This window comes from Aspergillus alliaceus (assembly GCF_009176365.1).
Source record: "Aspergillus alliaceus strain CBS 536.65 unplaced genomic scaffold BDW43scaffold_19, whole genome shotgun sequence".
In the NCBI taxonomy this organism is placed as follows: domain Eukaryota; kingdom Fungi; phylum Ascomycota; class Eurotiomycetes; order Eurotiales; family Aspergillaceae; genus Aspergillus; species Aspergillus alliaceus.
In genome coordinates, this window is record NW_022474702.1 from 13,279 (window position 1) to 38,571 (window position 25,293).

General features: G+C 44.4%; 7 protein-coding genes across 7 annotated transcripts; 2 read left to right on the plus strand and 5 right to left on the minus strand.

Moving 5' to 3' along the window:
* Positions 1-835, minus strand: BDW43DRAFT_299882 (RTA1 domain-containing protein; the record flags this gene model as incomplete). Its single annotated transcript, XM_032044801.1, has 2 exons — positions 1-587; positions 640-835. 2 exons carry the CDS (start codon positions 833-835, stop codon positions 1-3), a joined length of 783 nt encoding a protein of 260 aa, XP_031900755.1.
* A 4,648-nt stretch (positions 836-5,483) lies between these two features.
* BDW43DRAFT_274631 (maleylacetoacetate isomerase) lies at positions 5,484-6,363 on the minus strand. Its single transcript, XM_032041748.1, has one exon. The coding sequence runs from the start codon at positions 6,193-6,195 to the stop codon at positions 5,500-5,502; it is 696 nt and encodes a 231-aa protein (XP_031900756.1). The 5' UTR covers positions 6,196-6,363; the 3' UTR covers positions 5,484-5,499.
* Positions 6,364-6,631: 268 nt separating this feature from the next.
* On the plus strand, positions 6,632-7,650 carry BDW43DRAFT_299884 (uncharacterized protein; the record flags this gene model as incomplete). Its single annotated transcript, XM_032044802.1, has 5 exons — positions 6,632-6,647; positions 6,736-6,938; positions 7,041-7,182; positions 7,253-7,368; positions 7,417-7,650. 5 exons carry the CDS (start codon positions 6,632-6,634, stop codon positions 7,648-7,650), a joined length of 711 nt encoding a protein of 236 aa, XP_031900757.1.
* A 4,818-nt stretch (positions 7,651-12,468) lies between these two features.
* On the plus strand, positions 12,469-13,065 carry BDW43DRAFT_310597 (uncharacterized protein; the record flags this gene model as incomplete). The annotated part of the gene is made up of 1 exon (XM_032046985.1): positions 12,469-13,065. The coding sequence occupies one exon, from the start codon at positions 12,469-12,471 to the stop codon at positions 13,063-13,065; it is 597 nt and encodes a 198-aa protein (XP_031900758.1).
* Positions 13,066-14,037: 972 nt separating this feature from the next.
* On the minus strand, positions 14,038-15,985 carry BDW43DRAFT_319046 (3-hydroxyacyl-CoA dehydrogenase family protein; the record flags this gene model as incomplete). Its single annotated transcript, XM_032048818.1, has 2 exons — positions 14,038-15,304; positions 15,414-15,985. 2 exons carry the CDS (start codon positions 15,983-15,985, stop codon positions 14,038-14,040), a joined length of 1,839 nt encoding a protein of 612 aa, XP_031900759.1.
* A 2,707-nt stretch (positions 15,986-18,692) lies between these two features.
* Positions 18,693-20,255, minus strand: BDW43DRAFT_319047 (putative amino acid permease; the record flags this gene model as incomplete). Its single annotated transcript, XM_032048819.1, has 2 exons — positions 18,693-19,924; positions 19,967-20,255. The coding sequence occupies 2 exons, from the start codon at positions 20,253-20,255 to the stop codon at positions 18,693-18,695; spliced, it is 1,521 nt and encodes a 506-aa protein (XP_031900760.1).
* Positions 20,256-24,012: 3,757 nt separating this feature from the next.
* BDW43DRAFT_299887 (lipase family protein) lies at positions 24,013-25,000 on the minus strand (the record flags this gene model as incomplete). The annotated part of the gene is made up of 2 exons (XM_032044803.1): positions 24,013-24,397; positions 24,540-25,000. The coding sequence occupies 2 exons, from the start codon at positions 24,998-25,000 to the stop codon at positions 24,013-24,015; spliced, it is 846 nt and encodes a 281-aa protein (XP_031900761.1).
* Positions 25,001-25,293: the final 293 nt, after the last annotated feature.

Here is a 25,293-nt window from a genome sequence, read left to right on the forward strand (position 1 = left end):
TTACTTAGTTCCATGCTCTTCCACACTGCGCTCCCTCAGCTCCACGAAAGTTGATACCGATGTCTTCCCAGCCTTAGCAATGAGAACAGCAGGATTAAATATGTTGAAGACCAAAAGCGAAAGCAGAACCATCACAGCATCTAAGACAATCATGTATATCTCATGCGTGAATAAATACCCCCGCCATCCCTGAAGTAATTCTACACTGCGAAAGACACCACGAATAAGGAGGAAGAGGATGGAAAGATTCACCGCAATACAAAGGTTTCGGAGTTGTGGATTGCTCATGATTTGGCTGATTGCACGGAACATCACCCACTCAAAGAAGATGGCAAAGATGCAGAGAGACACAAGCTGGAAGATAATTCCTACCACCATTGTATATGTGCCGGGCCACTCGTTACCATCTTTGCTTAAGGCAGATGCCGACATGCCTCCACCAATTCCTTGCAAGATCAGGGAAAGAAAATCGGCGCCGATAAATATGATCAAGTAGGATCGGGGGTTGAGGGGCGACTTCTCTCTTCCAAGAATTGGAACTATCATACTAAGGATACAGTAGATACCGGCGGTTGTGAATGTAGGTGCTTTAGATTCTTTAAGTTAGCTTTGTATATCAGCATGGCATAGGCAACTTACCTAGGATTAACAGGACCAGCTGCTCCTCTAACAGGGTAACTGAGTAGGGGCATCTGTAGGCAATTGCGCGTCCAAGCCATCCGCCAAATTCCCCGAATGCCCCAAGTGAGAAAGTAATGCCCAGGAAGAGATTTTTGTGCTGGAGTGTCTGTCCAAAATGCCAGACAAAAACTATGGCATAGAGCACTGTAAACATAATGCTGGCAACTAATGAAGGCTGATAACCAAATGGCGAGCGGATAGACTTGTCGTATACATGGCAATCCGGCACTTTTATCGGAGTGGGAGAGGTCGCTCTAAGAAATAGATATAGATTTGAATAAGCCATTGTGTGCTGCTTAACCAACTTTAGTTCAAAGCTGAGAAATTGAACCCTTTCAGACTGGGGGAAGACCTTAGATATAAATACCTCTTTCTCAGGATAATATATCATTCTGGACATGCTTTAGCCGCGCGTGAGCAAACATAGAACAGGCTCCTGCCTAAGTGACCATCTACTCCTGAATGGAAGCAATCTGACAACACTTTAGCTACATATTAATGCCAAGATCACAGTGCAAATATATTGTGCTCAAAGCCAATAAGCGACATTTACTATTCTAGAAACTGGCGTCCTCTGCTGGGACTTGGGATCCCGAGCCACGTTTACATGCTTGTTATTTCTGAATCGAGTAATAGATGACCCTTCTGGAGCAATCAAATAAGAAAATACTCATAAAATATATCTAGTTGGAGGCTTAGGTGCCTACCAAGCATGACAAATAGCATCGCGAATTGGACAATCACCAATGTAGATTTGAGGCATTGAACTTCGGTTTCGTACTCGTTGCCTTCTTGGGGCTTAGCGGCCTCAATCCTTTTTGTGCTTATCCACATGGGTTAGCAATATAACTGGTCGTGTCGGGCTATACTGTGGTCGAAAGTTTGTCCGATCGACTTGTGGGGGATTCCCGATTCCCGCTAGATTGATCCTCAAAATATCAAGAGCCGCTAGCGAGTATGATATTCCTGGTTTGGTATAGTTTATCCTCCACAGCTTATTAAACTTGTATATCCTATGATCTGATACTCTAAGTATAGAGGTGCCTGTCTTTAAACGGCCACCCGGGCTGAATACCCTGTGACGTCCACTCTCTGTGTTAGCTCAGATTGCCGTGATCTAAGGGGAAAGATGGGCAGAATGATGCTGTATCAGCTACATGTACATAGCCTACTGAGGAGCAGATGCCATTTCGATAGATACTCAATTCTATGGACGACTGTAATGACTATCTCAACTGCTTCTCTTCCTACTCTCTAACTAATCCTGGGTAAAGCCTTCAGGGTTAGGTTTAGACTGGGGCATATCCGCGGATACCAGATACCTGAGAAGCTATCTTTATCTGCATCCAAATCCGCAATGGATACGATGCGGATGTCTTGTTTCTCTCCGCACTAGTATAATTTTCGCTAAATTATCCTAATCTAGCCTACTCCATGATACATAACTTGCTGAATAAGTTCAGTAACTAACAGTTAACTAGTTATGTTTGTTCTGGGCATGACAGTACCATACAGAACCTTTACATGACACCCTTATAATACTGTATATAATATTTATATATATGAATATATTCACTACTAACGTTAACGCTCTTGCTTTGGTGTATAAGGGAAGTAGTGGTGGTGGCTTGTAAATCAGGAATAGATCATCACTCTATATAGTACATAAAAGATATATATTTACTATATTATAGATAATAAAGTAACAGTTATATTATAGCTAGTCTCACTGGCCTTGCTATTCCTGTTAATGTGACAGCCTCTCAAAATGATCTATATTGGCGCTATCTATCTAGAATCCCAGCGTGGGGAAGGAACACAAAGACGCGAGACGCGCCCTGTAGTGGTTGCAGGTCAGCTGGACCGTACTTCCCGGTGGCGCCACCCTTGAGGCGCTTCATTAATCAGGTTTTGGTCATGTGATCGCCAGGTCAGGTGGTACGCCGTAACACCAAAAATTTCAATCTAAGCGATCTTTACATGTCCCTTACAGCTTACTTACCATTGCCCTCCCCCGGGCACCAGCCATGGCTGCACTGGCTAGAAATGTATGTAAATGTGCTCACTAATTGCTTATTTACCATTTGCTTGATGCAGCGTTCTAAATTTTGATGATTTTAGCGTACACGCGCCTGTAGAGATAACTAACTATAGAAAGCACTCTTATATAATCAACATTGTAGGGCTGCGCAGGCTGTCTCAGTTAATCCTTTAAATTAACTGCTTCTCTTTATTTCAACTAGGTTGACTAATGGATATTCTCCAACACTTGACAAAAGTGTATAGACCTGGTTAATAGCCTGACTCTATAGCCTAAATATACTGACTCTTTGTTGTTTTATAGAGATTTTGGATATCTATGGATACCTATCAGGTATCTACAGATTGTCACATGATATCCAATGGATATCTGATAAGTATCTGTACTAGAGCCACTTACAAACCAATCATAGCAAAAATCTGTTTTAAGATAATAGATCTGTCTACTTTAATATATACAACTAGGCTGACCGTTCGGACGGGATAATCCCAGGGATTTCGGGATGGGATGGGATTTTGGGATTTTGGGATGGGACGGGATTCCCATTTCCCATCTCAGAATCCCAAAATAATGCTAAGACAAATATGGGAATCCCGTTTTTAAGGTTAATCTGGATGGGAATCCTATCCCAATGGCCAGCCTAGCTACTAATACTATAGTCTACCTCTGCCATCTAGATTCCTAGCATCCCCTTTGCAGGAGAGTAGAAAGAATAACCTGAACTAGATTTCTAACAAGCTGCTTTACACGCCGTGTGCTGGCCCTGCCAGAATCAGAATAACTAAACCCACTACAACATATTCTATAGCTCTTTCAGAAACCATGGAAAGCTGCCCAGCAGAGAATTAGAGCACCTATATAAATCAAGAAGCAGGTAACTACCGGCTTCCAAGACTTCCATACTTCTCTTCCGGATACTGATATAAAGGTCTTTACAGATAGTCCTAAACTAGTAAATAGAATAGCAGGCACTGGACTTACTTTATATTAATCTAGAAAGTAATTTCTCTAGTTTCCTTTTTTTTTCTTAGCTCTAATAAAGAGATCTTTTATACTGGAGCTAAAGTAACTCTAGCTAGTATTAAAGTAGTTTTAGAACTTTATATAGCTTACTTTATAACTGACGTAATCCAAGGCCTTCAATTTTGATTTAATTTTTTTATCTTTATATGCAGTAATAGTCATCTACATTCGAGCTTCTTGAGAAAAGCGGCATTTTATATGGTAGAGGTGAAGAATTGGGGCGTTGGTGAATGCTGATTAGGAAAGAGGTAAAAATCTGCGGTTCGGCCTTGGATTACGTTAATCTCTGAATCTACTTAAATAACCTAGAGATAGACACCTAGCTTCTATTATCTTTTACTGGCTTATTACAGAAGATTTTTGAATTCTTGAGGGCCCTTGCCTCAACCTGGCTTGCACAGGAGAGATTTATATATACCGACAGTGGCTCTATACAGATCTACTAGATCCCTGGCCACACAGAAGTACCCGAGAATAAAGTAACTGACCAAGCTATAAAGAATGAAGCTACCATAAATCCATTTCCTTCCTTAAGCAGATATTCATACGCTTTACTAAAATAGAGAACTAAAACAGATACTATATCTGCTCTATAAAGACACTGGCAGTCTGCAGCTCCGAAATCCTACCAGGATCTCTAGATCACTATCTTCCCCTGGCACCCCGCCAAGCTGAAGTTCCCGACATCCATTCCGGCCCGGATCCTGGCTACTTGTACAGGTCATGGGGACTTTACAAGCTACTATAAGGACTTTAACCATGAAGATGTATATCTTTTCTGCTGCTGTGGTGCACAAAAGTCCCCAATTCACTTCTTCTACTGCCATATTGCAAAGAGACGCCTGCCCCGATCTTCTGGACTTCCCTCTAAAGCAATCCCTTATCTACTAGGTACACTGAAAGGCACAGTGAAGCTAGCCGCCTCGCTATCTAAGACCCGCTTCTTTAAGGGCATCTACCACAATATCCCCCACCCCAGCAAGACTGAGAATGCATCAAAAAAAAAAAAAAAAAAAGATATACCTTTCTTTACAGCTGGCATTATGCCCCTTTTCCTGCACCGCAAGCCTTTCATCCCGACTGAGGCCACTAGCTAGAGACACCCAGGGCTTACTCCCTGGTGGCCTTTGTCCCAACTAGGGATGGTGGGTCAATGCTTCGGCGGCGAACCACCGCCGTAAAATACAATCAATCAATCAATCAATCAATAAACCTCTATCCGTGACAGACTACCAGTCACCATACCCGGACTTTACAATGACGTATCAACGTCAGAACTTTGACAAGATCAAAGAATGCATCTTCGCCCATGAAGCTACATTACAGGCCAACTGTCGCATCCAATTTATGAGTTATATGGATATTCTTTCCAAAGGCTTTTATCCCAGAGAGCTAGAACCTGGACAATGAAATGAAGCCCGTGACGGGAGTGATTGCCAGAACTCCCTCCAAAGAGTCCATATGATACGGTGGGATAAGAGTGAGAAAAACAAGACTATGCTTGATACACACTGTGAGTGGGGGGATGGTATTCAGTCAGTCTAATCGCTGATCCCTCGTAGGAGGAATCAGGGGGACCCTATATAGGGGCTGTGCGAGGTGATACGAAGATTATATGCATCTATACATGAGGTCCGGTTGATACAGATGATAGTACAGTGGGTCTGTGCGATATCATGACAGAAGTTATAACAGTGATACTGGTATGGCATTGTGGGCTATAGTACTCCGTATAACAGTCTATACTCTTGCTCCTAGGAGCCTCTCAGGGCCTCAGGCGTATCACCTTGCCTCTTCCAATGTCCCTTTTGAAATGCTGACAATTCCCAGAGGCGCTTAGATAATCCCATGACGTGTGGCAGCCCATCCAGATTGGTTCCATAAGCAAGCGCCATCTCCACTGCCGGTGCCAAACACACATCGGCCATGGTAACTGCGTCCCCCACCGTGAACTTTCCTCCATATTTGACCAGCAGTTTTTCGTACGCGGTCAGGCCAGCGAGAAAAACGTCCGTTACAAAACTGATCTGGTCCTTGGCCTCACCTCGAATGGCGCGGACCCGTTTGGCGATCCGCCCATTGGTGATAGGTTGGATATCGTTGGTAACCACGTTCACCATCTCTCGGACCCGGGCACGCTGCACAAGATCGCCACTTGGAGGCAGTAGCGGTGTCAGAGTGGGCAGGCTTTCTTCCAGGTACTCCAGAATAGCGATCGATTGGGTGAGAACAGTCTCGTTCCCGTTGCCATCTTTAATGACAAGGATTGGCACGGATTTGCTTGGATTCAGCTCCTCGAACTCAGGGCTTTCATGCTCAGCTTTGCTGAGGTCAATGTGAGTATGCTCAGCAGGAATACCCTTAAGATGCATGGCAATCACAACACGACTCGTACATGTCGACCGGAAATATGAATAAAGGTGATAAGTTTGTTTATTGTCGGTGGCCATTTTTGGAATGGATAAGCAGGTAAAGGTGGTGGTGTGCGTTATGAGTAGTGGGTGACGCAGAAAAGTAGGTACCTATGATAACAACTATGGGAGAGGTAGAGAGCGAGTGAGTGAGCAAAGTTGCTGTGTACCCTTTGTAATTTGCGTATGGATAAGAATAACTTTCCCATAAGCTCTCATTATCTGTCTCTTGAAGAGGACCGACAACAGGGGGATCCGAGAGATCTCGGAAATGTCCGGAACATTGCAATTCCGCAGTGGAGCACTCCCCCGCACGGGAGCAACCTAGTAGGGGCACATTGGGGTTCCACACACCTAACTGCCTGAGGTTAGCGCGTCGAAGCCAACTACTTTCTGAGGCTGCGCGGAGTCGGAGGAATAAATCATATCAAATTAAATTAAACCAAATCAACTCCGGAACTTTTCCCTCCTAGCAATGGAGCATAGGGAAAGTCGCGTCTTTTTTTTCTTTTTCTATCTCCGTCGCATCTTTGAATCCCTCTTTCTCCCTTCTTCTCATCAAGATTGATAATCTCACAGTGCCCCGTTGCGCCCTCATCACCGGTTGCAGCGCCGGAGGCATTGGCTCGGCCCTGGTGGAGGAACTCCACAGTCAAGGGCTGAAAGTCTACACGTCAGCTCGCTCTCTAGCTAAGATGAACTATTTTGCCAAACTTCCCAATGTCATTCTCGTTACCCTCGACGTCGTTGACCCGGTTAGCATTGTCGCTGGCGTCGATACCGTCCGCCAGAATTTGTCTTCGACGGGTGACTCCCTTGCAATCCTCATCAACAACGCCGGCTAATCTCTTGTCTATCCTGCCCTGGACACCTTAATCAACGAGGCCAAGCGTCTTTTCGATGTGAATTTCTGGGGTGTCGTGGCCGTCACTCAGGCTTTCATGCCGTTGCTTCAGGCTGCCAAGAATGACAGTACCCTCGTGAACGTCGGCTCCATCTCGGGCTTCTTGTATGCCCCCTGGATGAGTGAAGCTCCTCTGCCCCGGCGGTCGCGATAGAAGTAAATCATGAAGTTCCTGCTGACGATTCACGTCAGGTGTCTACAATGCCTCAAAGGCCGCTCTGATGCCGTGGAGTGAGACTCTCCGGTTGGAACTGCAGCCCTTCAATATCCGAGTGATTTCCCTGGTCACCGGCTCCGTCGCCACAAATGTCATGTCGCATTCTAACCTGACCCTGCCTGAAAACTCACTTTACTAGAAGGCGCTCCCGGAGATTGAAGCACGCGGCGTCAGGAAGGATATATCGAGTAAGAGCGCACCGGCAGACTTTGCTCGCGAGGTTGTTAAGGATGTCTTGGGCGGAGCATCGGGACCTGTGTGGCGTGGTGCAATGGCTTCCATGGTGAAGTTTGTGTCCAAGTACATGCCGACAACTGTTTTAGTGAGTGCCCCTGGGTTGTTTCGTTTTCCATTGCTCTTTGACATGAATTGATTAACTGATATGTGTCACGCAGGACAGGGCGATGAAGGGGGGAACTCTGAAAAAGTTGCCCGGAAAGAACATGACATAGACGGCATGCATACTAGAATAACAGCCAGGTCTATCCATGAGATGTTATTACTCTTACCCATCATTGACGCTTATCCTACCTAGATAACTGTGACAATCTAATCACTGTTTGCGTACCCGAAGTCATTTGTACTGTTTATCACATGTTCCCCATATTAATGCCATAGTAGTGGTGATCCATTTGTGTTTCCTTTCCTTCTTCTGTTTGTCTTCTAGTACGAACCTACAAATAAGATCGTTTTCTATTCACTGTGGCTATCACATAGACTAAACTCATTCCTTTTCTTATATCCTACGAGTCCCATACGATACAGACAAGCAACTCGTGTTTTGTCGCAATATCTTCACAAAAGGGTTCCGTTCCTTATACGTGCCAGCAATGTTGAATAGCTGAAAGAACCCTAGAACTTAACTGTTCGAACGTCAATAGAAACGATACTGAACTATGACTCACCCTAGTGGATTGAAGAAGCTTACTGCCAAGGCATATCAATGCATGACCCTACTTCTAAAGGGAGAAGATTCTACGAAGGAACATGTCTCTAGAGATAAGTTTGAAGAAATAAGCAAACAGACCCTGACAGGATCTTTGGAAATGGTATTAAACGAGTGCGAGGATGCCCTAGATAAGTTAAGTAATACCACCGCCACCTAAAAGAAAAGCTCTCTGAGCAGGCGTTGGTGATCGAAGCACTATAAGGCTGTTGTAATACTCTGTCTAGTCAGATTAATAAATTAAGTATGGCTAAGGACACCGCTAAAGATAAGCAAGACATCTTTACCCTGAAATTCGCCCGGAATACTGGTCAGCTGGTGCTGGTACCAGTAGTAAGTCGGTAAAGATTCCTGACCCTCTCTTACTACAAAATCAATGTCAAGCTCTAGTAGAATTGGTAGAAAATCAGGAGTTTGACTATCAGATAGAGCTAGAGTCAATGCAGGCCTGTATTAACTAACGGATAGAAGCCCAGATAGCTCGGCAATATGCCCGGGAACAATAATATAAGTCCTGAGTTAAGGCACTAGAGAAGAAAGTTCAATAGTTTTAATAAGCTCACGCAAATCCGCAACTATCAGTCAAGTCTTGTCTGCTATACAAGAAGTTACTGTACAATTCAATTTTAGTCCACAAGCCTGAACCCCATGTAGTGCATCATAGATGATAGATAACTTCTCCAGGAATTTCATTTTATCCATAGGAAAAGCTTTAGTCTTGAATATATTACAGATACGATAGAATATATATGTTCACGTTAATGGCCTTTTACGCAACCATTGAGTCCATGATTACAACTCAGTTACTTGTAATATGCGAGTGAGATATTTGTACCAAGACCAGCAACACCGGTAAGGGGACGGCTTTTAACCCGATCCATGGCCGCCCCCTTCTATACTGTCCATACTTCCTGTGTTGGTAGATCTCGAATACTGTATGACACAGAGTGGTCAATTCGGGGCTCGGTATGGAAAAGTTATGAAGTCATTTCCCGTAGCACTTTCAATGCGATGGCTCTATGTCGATATCTATGAGTCATATCTATAGTTTAAAACTAAAATTTCGGTAGATCTATATATTGGAAGTACAGTAGCGCCGTAAATTTCCAGGCGATGTTAATTTGGGTGCTTTGCTAGCTGTTCAAGTAAATAATAGGTCCAAAGTTCACCTCTCTGGAGGAAATGGGAATTCTGATCTTCTGTTTTAATAAACATGTTCTAAAGTTTTATTCGAGTCCGTGTAGAAAAAGAAAGACTAGTCTTTCTCTTTCAGTGTCAGTAGAGGCCGGTTTCATGTAAGAGGGTGTCCGTTGATGGTTTTGCTTTTTTTTTTTTTTTTGGAGCAATAATGTCAAGGCTGGATTTTGTTAGATTCGCGGCGGACTGAGAGAAAGCCAATATACCTATAACTATTAGGAACAGACACTAATATGTACGCGAAGTGGTTAACCTGGTCAGGGATTCCAACCGCATGCAGTTCGATGGTTCGAAATGCGTAGGTTATAGTTCGAGTAACAAATGCAATGTCAAGTGTAGAAAGACATATCTCTATTAATAAAAGTACAAATTGATTGGTATGACGATTAGACAATACTATAGGTGAGGAGTTATACACTTTCCCGAGGAGGTGCATCAGAAGAAATGAGCTGTAGCCTTTAATGACGGCGATGGAAGTGAAATAATTAATATGGAGGTAACTGATGGGCTTTCGCAGAAACGAACTGTTACTGATACTATCTGTTGCCCTGAATGCAATGATTATGGTCTGGATCACTATGGCGATAGCGATAGAGGCGAAAAAGGCAAGTTTATTTGCTGCGCGGGTATGTTCTCTCAGAAGGTGAACAAGGATTCGGTAACTGTAAAGAGGTAGTCCTGCCTCTTGGTATTTTGCATATCCGTCAACCAACGTTTTCATGTACGTCATGAAGTGAAACCTCAGAGGATAATGGCCGCGAATAGAACACCAAAAATGGTGCGTAAATAAGCTTACTATCCACAAAAGATCGGCGAAAATGCTGACAATTGTTTTCCGGAATTTGGGACAAGGAATGCAGAAAGCGGAATAACATAGACCATTTGCGACTGCACAATTGGGGCTAGCAAAGGCACGGCATGCAAGAGCGTAAAGCGCACGACAAGAATCGCCCAGATTCCAATGCTAGTGAAACATAAACCGATGGTACTTAGACGGACAGGCTAAATCTAAAGTAAGGCGAAGCATCTTCAGTACCATTGGTAACTAATTTTCGTGATGAACACATGGTCAGGTGCACATGAAATTTGAGTAGGATGGTTGTGATGATCCTGTACACTTTGAATGCATAAATTATATCCAAAGTGGCGAACCAACGAAACATCAAATGTAGAGAAGGAAGAAGAACTATCATACAGGAACTGTGGAAAATTTCTGTGTTATGGGATCAGATCAAAAGTGAATAAGGCAGTCTTATTGCCTCGGCCAGGCTAAGCACAATCAAACTTGCTCATATACCGGTAATGAGGCGACATGAAAATATAGCAGAAATATTTAGAAATACCGGGATTAGCTTACGAAATGATTTGATGCATAAAGGCTACAAATTGGGTTGCACCCAACACCATCCTCCACATAAATGTTGCTTCTCCCGAAAGTCAAAGTGAACTAATGTAAGAGGTAGCCAGCAGTGAAAATGCCTTATCTTGTATATAACAGTCCCAAAAAAATCAAAGTCTTACTTATATCAAATAGGAAGATCTTTCTTTTGCTCTTAGTGTAGTACTTTTACTCCCCAAGGCTTCAGATATACTGAATGATATCCTGATTCAGAATTCAGACCATGTTCACTTATTCTCAACCTTTGGGTAGTGGCAGTTCAAGGTTAAATACGACCCTTCTTGTTCCATAGGGATGCGCATGCAGGCTCAATATTTTTCTTCCCGGAAGCGACCACTATTAGATATGTATGGAGAATATATTTAAGATCATGCATAGCAATTTCTCTAATCAACTGGTTACGAACTTTGCTACATTATTACCTGCACCGACAATCTGACATTGTCAGCTCTAGATCATGCCTGAAACTTCCTCCTAATAGTCACCACTACAGATCATCGCTTGCAAAATATTGGTCTCCACACAAGTTTGTGGCTATTGCTGCGCATATAGATAGTTAACTAATTATGTGAACACTCCTTGTTTGTTTGGGCAATAAAGAAACACACCTTGTACGGGCTATCTTAAGTGAACTATCTACTAGTGTTATGGTTGGGACAAAGGTCTCAACGGACACCCGCTAGCGATAGCATATGGGAAGTTGGCTCTCACCGTCTTAGCAGGCTGCAGAGAGCGGCGGATATCAGCTGGTCAATCTTGAAGACGGAAACAGTATCCGAAGTTGGACAGCGAAAGTTTAAGGATACCCATCTTGATATGCAGTCAGTGAGGCCGAGTGGCGCTGCTGCTGACCAACTACACAACCATCAAGGGCTTACCAATGATTTGTCTCAACTCGTGGACCGTTGTCTGGTTCTCAAATCAAAGGACAGCATTGGGGATGTATGCCTATAGGCAAGCCTCGGGAAATGCTGGCGTGCTTCTTGTCATTAAAACTTAGCACGAGACCCTCAACTTCTCATAGATAAGCTGCGGGAACGCTACAACAGTCAGATATCCGGCTCTAGATAGGGCGAACCGAGACCCTTTAGACTTATTCCATCGCATGAAAAAGGGCCACGAACCTAATTGCACCCACTGAGGCGCTCGGGACTGTGTCTGACGATAGCGTTGGCACCGTTGCTGCAGCTTGGGCCTCAGGCAGCGCAGATAATTTAGATGGTCCCAAGCCTCAAATGCAAATGATCGCACAGTGCATACACGCTAAGGTTCGTCATGTCGACTTGGACCCTACAGATCGGATACGTGTCGTGTCGTACTGCCTCAAAAGTAATACCGAATACTTCTCTTGGCTAGAACACGAGTAGCATAGAGGATGCTTACACATGAAATGTGTATGTCGGTAGGTATGTCGAGGGCTGAAGTACCTGAAAATGCGACGACATCTAGTGTAGCGGTTGCCACAGAGTCGGTGTAGACGCCAGGCTACCTCGGTGGGTGCATACGGGCAAGTTCCTTCTTGTTTGGCATAACTATATAGGTAGACTATCCTGGTGCGATCGATTAATCTTGCTGCAGTAGAGCTCAAGGCCTCCACTGTCATTTCACTTAACGACTGTGGAGAGGGAGAGTCGGCACAAGAGGGGGAGATGCATGAAAACTGGCACGGCCATGGCTGGGATGGCGCTGTGGCCGCTACTGCGGCATGTGCAGTCCAGGCGCGTGAAGGGTTGGAATTCACAATTGCCGATGACACCTTGGACCTGGACGTGTGCGCTGTGTCAATCGCTATCCATAATGCCAGTGAATACGATGCCCACGTGGCCAGCCGTATTCTGGACAATATTGTAATCTATTCTGCTTATGTGGGTCTCCAGCTAGGACTGATTGCTTATACTGTGCTATCAATGATCTACCACTTATGGGCTACTGAGGGTATCCACTCCCGTGTCCTTCTTGGGGTTGTCGCAGAACAGGGAGCAACCTGCCGCTTGGACGGGGCGGTCTACATGGTTAAGTCGCGATTAAGTACCATGAGAAATCAGTGGACTAACACATGCGTCACGCCGGACTATGTTGGGCTTGACCTCAATTGCTCACCTCTACATACAACCCGGACTTTGATCTATGAGTCCCTGCTAAGCAATATATTCTGGCACGAGCGTGCACTCAAACTGGTAGTAGCGAAAGCCACACACTCCCTGACAGCGCCGAGTCATTTGAGACAACAGTGCTCCAGGTTTTGAAGGGTTCTCGTGTATTGATAAGTCTAACTCAGTGCCCATGCTGCCTTGATCAGGTTCGCTGGACCACTGACTTGAATGGCACCAGTGGCGCTAAATTGCTGGCACTATCCGACTTGGTTGCTAGCAACATTACAAAACTCGTCATTATCTTGAGCAACTGTAGGGTATGGAGCGTCCACAATCTTGTCGCCAGGTTGCACATGGGCGATATTACTACTAGACGAATAACGGCATTGCTGGCTGAGGCTGTGGTTATCGCGGACCAACTCTACCATCGACAAGGCTTAATATGTTAGTGTATTGAGCGTACTGGCTAGGCTTGCAGAGGCTGTTGTAATGTCATAAGATATCGGGATAAGAACGTTAGGTACATTAAACGCTATAAGGAACCTCGTTGTAAGGAGCCTGCCACGGTGACTAAATTTTTATGTAAATTGCAGACAACCCCGCTATCTGTAGTGTGCAACACTCTGTTTCTTTTCCCATACAGTTTGCCTTTTGCCTCATAACGGGCAACACAAATGGTTAAACTTTTGGTCAACCTCCTTTTTCACTACTTTAAACATGGCAAAATAAACTGTCTTCACAAACCGCTGGTGATCTGCCCTTCGCGCTCAACAAAAGTTAAAACCTTATTTAACAGGTATCAACTACCTAATTGGTTTCACGTGGTATATAATCATAATATTACTTATGATTCAGTCCTAACTTCGCAAGTAAATTGTAGGGTATTCCTGTATTTTAGCTCTGTTTCTGTGGCTCCTCGTAGTCATTCATGTTACCGGTAGCTCTTTGCAGACTTCTACTGGATTCGAACACTCTGTATGTCTTGTTCTCGACATACTTCATGGGCTGACAAGCTTGCTGATGTCTCTATTTCCAGACGTTGTTTTGGTAATCAGTTCAAACAGCATTCCGCATCAAATCATATTTTCAAATTTAAAAAAAGGTGTAAGATTACTTCTCAATGTTTCAGCTGCAACTGCTGAACAATGTAATACCTGCATATGCACCCTGTCCGGCAATGAGAGTCTCTTTCCCGCTTCCATCTAAATTCAAGCGATACAAAGAACCACCGAGATCTGCCACATATATCTTTTTCCATTTCAGATCAAGTTTGAGCCCTATGGGTTGGTCGAAATGCCGTGCGAGAATATCAGGATGTTCTTGTGTTTCACTATATCCGCCTCCCCCAACGTACGCCCGATTTAGCGAGCATCCTCTAGGAAGTTCTCCGCGATCAGTCCAGTATAGCATCCCTTCCCCCACGTCCAGTGCAAGATCGATAGGCTCAGGTAATCCCTCAAATATTGTCTCAATGTCCGACCGGGCCTCTGCTGTCTGACCCAAGGGGGTCTCAATATTTGTCCTATATATGCATCCCTTATAGCCTCTACAGGGTCCCTTCTGCGTCCAGTAGATCTTTCCAGCTTTTGCATCTACCGCCACTCCAACACACCACCGGGTCATGTCGTATCTATCGTCGGTGCCGGGTTCACCACGTTTAATAAGTATCTCGTGTGACTGACCATAGAAACCACAACGGTGAACAGACATGCCCTCACGATCACAGAAGTATAATGTTTGGGTATTATCTTCTACAACCAATTGTTTTGGGGTGTACAATTGGCCGTCACAAATGAGAGTCTTGGCGCCTCTACCATCAAGCCGGGCTGACATGATGGACCCATCCGGGACGGATGCCAGATGACCCGTATTAGTCCAGAACAATTTCCCAATGGATGAGGATATGTCAATTCCATCTGGTGCATTCAGACCAGATATAAGTGTGGAAAGGCTGTTCGTGACTGGCGTGAACCGAACCAGCCTTCCATTCGCAAATTGATGATCCATATCCTTGAGATTGCCACCCGAACCCACATCTATGATATAGATCGATATATCAGGAAGACAGAGTTGAGGAGAACTCGGTGTATTAGTCGAGGGATGATAGAGCCCGCCGTTAATGGACTTCTTGCCCACCTTTCCATGGGAGAGATAGCGGTCTCGAAGCCAATCAACAGTCATTCTCCCGTCAAGTTGTCGCTCTGCAATATAGTTATCTTCGACAAGTGCGACAGTATCTAGCCCAATATCATCCATCAACTCACAGGGTGCTACAGTTGATTTGAACATATGCCTCCAGAGGAGGTCAATTTGCTTTGGCTCGCTGACGCCCTCAGCAAGGATAAGAAGAATTTCACGCTTAATGGAAGCCCATAGCCGGTTAAAGATAAATCTGAAGTCGCATACGTCAGCTCATATTCATGCGTTGTGTTATACATATAGTGACCTTATTTGATCGTAGTCGCAAGTTAGGGGGAATGGCAGTGGACGGGGGGCCTCACCCAGTGGACTCAATCTTAACAATCACAGGTATCATTCCGCAAGATTCCAAGACCCCCGAAAGGAATGGAAAAATCTCCGATTGTGTCTCTCCATCTGTCATTAGCTCCACAATTCGGATGTTTGGAGGCATATAAAAATGTGCGTTCAAGACAAGTCTCCTTCTTTCCTTACTAACTTCGCTCAACATCAACGATGATTTGAATGATGAGCTATTGGACGCAAAAATGCAGTCTTCCGGCGCTATCCTGTCTAGTACGCCTAATATTTGAGACTTCAGCTCGAGGATTTCTGGAATAGCTTCTATGACTAGCCAGGCTTTAGGAACAGCAGCTTCAAAATTTGTGAAGACCGAGCAGGATCCCTGGAGTTTCACAACTTTAGAGAGTGTTGTGAACTTCTCCATATTTTCATCAATATACCGAATTGTTTCATTTAAGGCGTTGTTCGATATATCATAGATATGAACATTATATCCAGCGGCCACGAACGTACAGGCAATACGACGGCCCAAGATACCGGCACCTAGGACGACAACGGGGCGAAAATCAAGCATCGGAACTTTCCAGGGCATTTTGGGGCTGTCGCAAGGTATCTTATGGTGGCAAAGTCAATACTTGAGGTGGTTGCATAGAATATTGGAAATTTCCAGTGGTAAGGGAAGGTTAGCAAGGCAGGATCTCATGATAGGATGGCCTGGCTTTTATAAAACGCGGCCTCCTCTTTTACTTCTCCCAGATATGTTTGCAGGCATCTGCTCTAAGAGGCGCAAAATCTGCCATTATCTGTCCAAGCTGGTTTCAAAACAGCTATACGCAAGCACCTTTTAGGCAACTAATTCGATAAGCAAAGACGTTTTAAACTCCACTTTAAAGCGGGTGACCCTTCTTAACGTGCATAAAAAGATGTCAGGTGCATTGGTGGGACCTATTAAGGTTGGCGCTTACGTTTTTCCTTCATGGCATATACACAATCTGTCACATTGTCTAGATACCTGTTGTGTAAGCATACTTCTATTACATTTACACAGTGCTCTATAGTTACACATATTAGACATCTACAGCACATAGTAACCAACTTGCATGCTCACTATGCTTGTTTATACTTCCTGGCTGCCCGCGCCTAGAAAGTCAAACATATGAGGACCACGATTATGCACACTCTAATGATCATCAAAAACAGGTGCAGCGACACAAGGAAGTTGTCACATCTTGAGCTCTAGAAAATAAATCCTAGTGTGACTAGCAGACATGCGCCTGAAAATTTACTTGACAACGTAACTCACAAGTATTGATTCATAACTCCTTGCTCGTCTATTTTTAGCTATTGCCCCTTCCACCTCTTTCCCATTTTTGCATATATCCATGTGTCGACTATTAAGCGCCACTCAAGTTGTTCTTTCTTACATCCAATCTAGAATCATGCGGGACAGGAAACTCGGTTCCCGGAACGGGAAGCCCACAGAAAGCTAGTCTTTAGCATACCATTTTTGAGTATTCTTACTAAGTTTACGTTTTTGCAGAACTTCGATTACAAATATGCTTCAGATAATTTTTGTATGTTTCGAAAGTAGTTTATAAATTTTCTGTTATATTGCAGACGTTGGCACTACATACATTGAGCCAACCTTAAGTCCAATGATAACATACGTGTAATTTGACAGCATAATTTCCCTTGCTGCCGGTGCCTCTGTTGATAAATCACTCCTTGCAGAGGATTTGGGGAGCGACCGGCTATATCAACTGACGTAAGTTGGTTGGATATAGAAGCAGACTCGCGTTGCACAGGTCTTATTCATATCAACATACAATGAATATGCCCAGACAATGGCAGGCACTACTTAGGCAATCACAATGTCGTGGGTATGTGTCTGAGTTCAAGATTTCGCGGATTTCACCTATTCATCTGTCTCCAATCCCTTTCTGGTTCGGCTTCCTTCATTTTTGGAAGGGTAATAGACCCCGTGTTGCTTCAAATGTGTAAGGCATCTACAATACATTACCCTATACATATGTTCAATGAACTCCGCAGAGGACAAAGAATAATATATGATAGAACGCGCAGGGTTAGCTTTGCAGAGAGCTTCCTCAGTTTCTTGACAACTTGCACATTTCTGAGCGGAAGAGGCTTTTTGTCTTTATTCCTTTTGAGCCTTCAATGATGCCAGCTAGCCCGAGGCCTTCTGTGCCACCGAAAAGAAGAGCTAAACTCCTCATGCTCCATGGTCAGTATAAACTAATTAGGGTTAACATATGTTCGTACAGAGCTGAACCTGCTCCAAACAGGAAATGGACAATCAGCCACGTTTTTCCAAGCTAAAACGCGGTTTCTAGAGCAAGGCCTCAAGAAAGCATTCTCTGATTCTCCCCTTCACTGTTTCCAACCGAGCTTTCCGGGAGGACTTGAATTTATATATGTTGACGCGCCACTGTCAGCACTTGAGTTTCTGCAGGGGACACCTACAGGCAACGAATATGATGACAACGAAAACCAAGGCATTTATGAAGACTTAAAACCAGAATGGCGGGCCTGGGGTTATGGTGACCCAGAAGGACGTTCATTCGGTGTTGATAGATCCCTCCATCATTTGCTGAAAGTTTTAAATGAGCAAGGACCATTTATTGGGGTGGTTGGATTCTCGGCAGGTGCGGCACTTGCTACAATGGTAGCCGCTCTACTTGAAGGGAAGAGAAAGGTAGAGGGACTCGATCTGGAGGTAAGCTACCTAACTATCCTCCCTGTGAATATGTCATTGAGACGCAGCAGGTTAGCCACCCTCCATTCCGATTCATTATATGCTTTAGTGGGTTTATCCAAATGGACACAAAGTATAAATCACTGTATTCGCCAAGCATACGAACTCCATCTCTCCATTTCATAGGGACGCTAGACCCTATAATCCCTATGCCGCTTACGCTGAAGCTAGCTGAACGTTTTAACAATGCATGGGTAGAGTTTTTTGAGGGAGCTCATTATGTCCCACGTGGCAAGGAAGTAGTTAATCCTGTAATTCAGTTTGTAACACATGCGCTTGGTTGGAAAGTGGAGTTGCGAACCACAAATATAGACTGGGAAGATATTGGTTGAACATACGTGTTAGATGAGCGGAGCCTGCGTGAGTGGAGATGGCATTCCAGGTTAACCATTCTCACTTACGCGTATGAGGCGGGTAGCCATTGGGAAGGTCCTTCACCTATATTAGTGAAGTGTAGTAACGTATCAAACATGCCATCAATGCTGCGATCGAGTATCTAAACCCCCATAAAACAGGATTACTTCGATCAAGTCCTCAGCCTGAAAGTGGTGTGGATATTCTCCAAAGCGATGATGCGCGTTCTCTTCCACAATTTGTAGCCGAAATATAAAGCTAGGACTATTGGAATATTGACGTACGATGAGATAAAAGTTTTAGTATCCCAGTGACCGTGGATGAATGTGCTGAAACCACCAGTGACAAGTAAAAAGGTGAACAACATAAGTGAAGCCCAAGTGAAGTAGGGTTGAAAAGGTGCTGCCCATGGAAGCTCTCTGTAGCGGTCGATTCCTTGCTTTTTACAACCATAGTAGAATCGGAGGTATACAATGCAGACGATTTCCCAATCCACTAATGTGGAGATCGCCACAATATCCCGCAACCACCCAAAGATCATGCTTGCTGAATTAGATAGTGACATATACCCCAAGCACATAAAGATTCCAATGAAGGTAATAGCCACATAGGGGACACTAAACCGGTTTAGCTCTTTGAAAACCGCTGGAGCATGTCCATGGACAGCCATGCCGAAAAGGATACGAGACCCAAAAAGGATATCTGAATTGCCAGCAGACCAGGCCGAAGTAAGGATAACAGCATTAATAATCGAGGGTGCTGTCCTGATCCCTGCACGGCGAGCGGCAATAACAAACGGGGATTGCGAAACTGTGCTAGTCGAATGAAGAAGGTTGAGATCATCAGACGGAACAACTAAACCAATCATGAAGATTGACAGGACATAGAAGAGGAAGATGCGGACTAAGATGCGCTTGGTTGCCTTTGGTATTGCGTGCCTTGGAGACCTTGTCTCAGCTCCAGGAATAGTGATGTTCTGGATACCCGAGTATGCAAAGACGGCATTATTCAGACACGACCAGAAACCAAGGAACTGGCCTAGAGAACCTCCGATACCCAGATACTGAACAAAGGGCCCTGGGTCTCTCCAGTATCGATAACCGATGGATTCACCGCTTGGTCCTCCACCGCACGTAATCACAAGCGCCATTAGGTTTACCCCAATGATCAGTAAAATCTTCAGGATGGCGAATACAAACTCGAGCTCCCCGTAGAACCTGACGAATACGAGTGCAGTGATGAGCACCATCATACTGAAAACAGTAATCCATATTGCGTTGTTGACAGTAATCCAAAATTCGACTAAGACCGCTGCTGCCACGATCTCAGCAGGAATAGTCACTAAGTATAAGTATACTTGATTCCATCCATTGGCAAAGGACATCGCAGGGTCGAAGAAGTATTCTGTATAACGGATGAGACCTCCGCTGAGAGGTACTAGAGCACCCATCTCTCCAACAGCAAGGACAACGCTAGACACAGCAAGGCCAACAATAGTATACCCAAGGAAGGCGCCTAAGGGGCCTGCTATTGCAATTGCTTGGCTAGAGCCGAGGAAAAGGCCAGTGCCAATTGTTCCAGCTAAAGCAATCATCTGAATGTGCCGCTGGTAAAGACCTTGCCTGACGGCATGTACTTCTCTGAAGCCGCGCTCAATGCTTTCTATGTCAATGTTATGTTCTGTAGAGCCAACTTCTTCTGTAGGAGGAATTCCCGATTCTGTTTGAGGAGGCATAGTTGCAGAGACTTGATCAGGCTTGCTCAACAGAAAGTAGATATAGGCCAAAGAGGTCTCATTTGAGCTAAGATAGGAGAAAAGATTTGTCCTAGTCCATCACGGTCCGGACTGACAGATACCGGGAATAGAGTTGAGGGCTGTCAGATAGCTAACCATGGGAGCTTTGAAGCTAACGACCAAATGGAGTCAGCACCCGCTTGTCATTAGTTATGTTATTACGTATTTTATTTCCATATTTGGTGCAGTTTTCTACAGATGGTTTTGTTTAATTATACTGTTAGCCAGATTTAAGCAATCAAACCTTCACACATTCACTAGTAGAATACTAGCTTGCGGAGCTTCGGCGGTTGACAGGAGCTTATTGCGGTATTCGAGGCTTCGCTAAACGGTAGGGCGCGCTCGGCCGAAGCAACGACCGGTCAGCGGATCTGTGGGAATTCTATGGCTCACCGCTAAACGTCGATGTCGATAATCTTGATTATCCACAACCCCGGCTAAAGAGTCTGCTAGTTGCGCGTAAGTCATTCAATGGTAGGAAAAGCCCTAGGCCTTATATAGAAAGCGATATCTAACAATGGAGTCCAATTCGTTGGGGCTTTTCTATTACTCGCAACAGAAATGTAATGTCATCGCAGCTGCGCGAAATGCTGTATTAAGCTTGCCCTGTACTGACTAGTATGCGTCTTACAAGTTTACATGACTATCATAACGTACCTAATTACAGCCACGGTACACTCTATTAACCCGGCTATCCGCGATATCTTAAAAGCGCAGATATCTACCTTAGTTTTTGATTGATTCATGGTACAGTGCTGATTGAGTCATCTAAGAGAAGCTATGGCGTATGGAGTATAGCAATAATAGCTAGTGGCAGTAGCCCAACTACATGGAGGGTAATATCATAATGTTAGTTGCAGGGTGTAGTATATATAGCAGTCTAGGGACGCTTGGTTACATAGCACCCAAGCGTAATGGTCTTTTTGGCCCAGTGGAATGGCATATCCTAGAGCGCTATCTCTAACACATAAATTATGTGAAGCTACGCGCAAAGTGTTGCCCTTTAGTACTTTGCGGTTACCGTACGCACCCAATAGCTAGAACCTCAGAGTAGCGAACACCTAGTAATAAAAAACTGTCTGATGTGTGGGAGTTTGTCCTAACTAATAATACTAGCAGTCCATTCGACATAGGTGTTACACCTGGGTTTCTTGTAAGTGTTCTGCAACCAAGTTAGCTGTCTTGGGTAGGTCAAGTGCAAACCTGGAAATTAGAATCCACGGATGCCTCACACGAGGTATCCATAAAAAGATAATCACACAAGTCCGAAGGATTCCACAAAGTAATCACGAAGATACAAAAATAACTCAAAGTCGGTGGCCGGGTCACCCAAATGCGTATACACAGTAGTTAAGATAGTAGGAACGAGTCGAGCTGGAAATCCAAAGGTAACTATGCACGAAAGTCAGGTCATCGTTAAAGCTGATCGCGGTACTGATTGAGGGACCATTAAACATGCTAACGTTCCATCCACGAGGCCCGGAGCTGAAGATACGGTAGCTTGAACAATACTATAGGTGGCTGAAAATGTTTCCTAGGCATCGTTACAAGGAGGAAATCTATATTTCTAGAATCTTTAGAGATGAAGCTGGCCAAAGCAGAAAGAGTGATCGGCAGCATGAACTCTTACAGCGCACATACGTTGCTTGGATCTGCTGCAGATATAAAACCTAGGAGCTGTGAGTTGTGGTATATCTGGAGAGTTTATGAAAGTTCGGATGTCAAATAAACAGGAGACATGTAAAGTGTGTTCCTCTTGCTGTGATCCAATTATGGGAGGCAATTTAACAGTACGCTTATCCACTTCCTCACCGACCCGTCAAGGAAATGGAAAACTAGAAGCGGCATAACAGGAGGAAACTATCTAGTGCGGGGGCCCATCTTGGTTGACTTGACGATAAAGTAGTGTCATCCTCGCATAACAAAACTGTTTTTTGTCTATCGGTCAGCCTTTTTCCCTCTAGCAACCGTGTCCCACTCACAAATAAGCTTTTGCTTGCTCCAAGCCATGTACTTTTACAATCAGTAGCAGCAAACCTTTCAAAGATGGGTTGCGCAACGAATATCATACCTTCTTTAGGGGCCACGGCCTGAATCCCGCCATCAAGGATGATCTCAAATTATTGATTGAGGATGACCCTGAGCTCTTAAAGCTTTCGGCCAAAATATTTACGCAGACGCACCCAGTGCTCACTGTGTTCTCCAACAACTTTGTTTCGTTCAATTCAGCTCTGAATAGCTTCGTCTAAAGCGCTTCAATATTCTGTCAAGCTACCTAAAACAGAGCTATGCAAGTTGCCCCTTCCCAGATCTTCTAAAACCATACATCAGCAGATCTACTGGTCACACGCTTTTCGTACACTTAAAATTAAACCGTATTTTCACAAAACTTCTCAAGGAGTGGTCCAGCTTTCTCTCGTTCTCGGACTCCAAAGTTTCCTTACCAACGAACCTTTTGGCTGGTTCAGCACTGAAGCTCTCGCCACCTTGCCTGAAGCTACGTGCATTTGCGACAAGAGCCTGCCGCAATGGAGCTTTGCCCCCAGGGATGATTTCTTCACATGAAAGCTCTGAGATGGTACCTAGCCAATAACAGAGCTAAACAATCCAGCTATCGTCACCGCTGCTTGCGACACGACAACGTATCAGGCTGCTCAGAATATAAAGGAAGAGGATATATTTTGCATCGAAGACCCACCATACTCCGACATTTGATGAATGGTGACCTAATCGTGAGCAAGTTCGTTGATGGTAGTATTCTCTAGGACTATCTTGAGCTAACGAACTACCAGCGCTGGCACGCGCCGTTGCGGGTACCATTGTCAAAATATTAGATGACAGTGGAAATTTCTGTTCCTTTCAATTAGACAGCGCGGCCTCAACTAACATGCTTTATTCACCTCATGTGTATATGACGCATGTGGCTACTGGAACTTGGACCTTTATTACAAATGAGAAACTTGGTGTTATATGATACTTGTTTACAGGTCTGTCTGAAAGGGGGTCGTGCGAGGCTACAGTAAGTGCTGGACATACAGTGAGAAAGGGTGAGAAAATCGGTATGTTCCATTATGGATGAAATATGCATTCTATGGTATTTCAACCTGGTTTAAATATTGATTTAAGAAATAGCCCACGACCACAAGCGGGAGAGCCAATATTCTCCCCATTATGTCAGGTGCCTAGAAGAGAATAGCTATTATCCAGGTATTTTGTTACAACACCCTTAATTTAGCAAGGGAATTTCAACTACAAAACCTAAACCTTTCTCATTATTCATATTACGTTAGATGCATCTTGGTTAGTAATTGTCGATGCCGAAAGATTTAAGTTCTTGCTCATAAGGTATGGCAATGTTCCCTATAATCAACTGTGACCTAATCCTATGCATGACAGAATTAACTAGACTCTGCAGTAGATTACAAATGAAGGCCTTGCAGAGACCTGTAGTTATATATTTTTATGCTATTACTTCTATACATGTCTAACTGACATTAACTCAGACGTTGAAGGTAGTGGCCATTAAAATCTAATTAACTTAAACGGGCCATGGACAAGATATTATTAAAGATGATTAACCACCGGAGTAGAGTAAATAGGAGTTCATTTTATTTTCTTTAGCTTTATTGCCCCGCACAACCAGCACTCCAAACATAGTCTGTATATTTATCACCGTACAAGTTGGATAGACCTGCTCCTACCATCTACAGGATCCGCTTGCCATTCCAAAGTAGGTAACATGCGCGTCATTAATTCCCTGTCCGCCTTGCGCTTCGCAGCATTGGACCCCATCTCCCATACAGACGAACATGTTCTGGGCGCCGTGAGGTTCCACACTCCAGTATTCTGCTCCGTGGTGAACGTAGCCCTGCGAAGTAGGAGGCACGTTAGGAATACCGTCGTTAGTGTGAGTAACGCGATAGAACTTCGTCGTATCCGGGTTTGTAGCTTGGAAAGTCTCATCAATGTACGATGCGTAGGCCTGGTTACCGGTTCGAGGTTCACCAAATGTGTAGACGGTAACATTATTGTACGTGGCAGAAAGTTGAGCCGCGGATATTGCAGCCATCGACGCACCCAGGCTAGTTTCCACTGAATGTTAGACCACTGAAGCACTCCTAATGAAGGGGGAAAAAGAATAAAAAAAAATAAAAAAAGGAAAGGAAAGGTAAGGGGAGGGGAAGGACATATGGAACTATAAGAAGATAGGGGTAGGTCGTATACCTATGGCCTGTAATTACCAGACTATAGCTGGGATATTGACTCGCCTGCTGTTGGATAAGGTACTCGACCTGGTCCTTCACAGATATCCAACCAACATAGTAACCTCCGTGAACGGCACACCCGCTACATCGAGGGAGCGTGTCGAAAGGTGCCTGCGTATAGTTGGTGTCGAGCTGCAGGTTCTTCTCACTTCCCGTTCCACGGAAGACAGTGACTATTTCTTGACGGCTATCGTCTCGAAGAACCCACCCGTTTATATCCGTCTCTGCATTGTAGATTTTGCCCGCCGTGGTGAGAGTTGATGGAATATTACACAGGTTTGCGTAGGCAGCTTGAGAGATGGTCGCCATTTCGACCAACCGGCCATAAGCGCCCTCGGAGATCCCCTGAGTGATCGCGGCGAGGCCTGCTCTTGCTGAAAGTGCAAGAATCATTGCGTGCATTGAAGTAAAGGTCTTCATGGTGTTGATAAAAATATTTGCAATGAACACGTAGTTGAGTGAATTATATTGCGACTTGGATAATCCTTGTGGGTGGACTGCCCTGTGTTGGATACAGAATATTCAGCGCTCTTATATGGGCAAGCTTAGGTGGAGCAGACGAGTGTAAAGTGAATCTTTCCGGCTAAAAGGATGGTATCCCGTGAAGCAGTATTCTTAGGCCCGTTTAAAATAGTACTTATGGGCATGACCTGCGGTCTGATAAATCTACTTGATACCGAGCTTAAGTCTACATATCCTGCTTGGAACCTCGA

Excerpts from the sequence above, each read along its gene's own strand:
- BDW43DRAFT_274631 (XM_032041748.1), bottom strand. The coding sequence starts at position 6,195 with ATGGCCACCGACAATAAACAAACTTATCACCTTTATTCATATTTCCGG.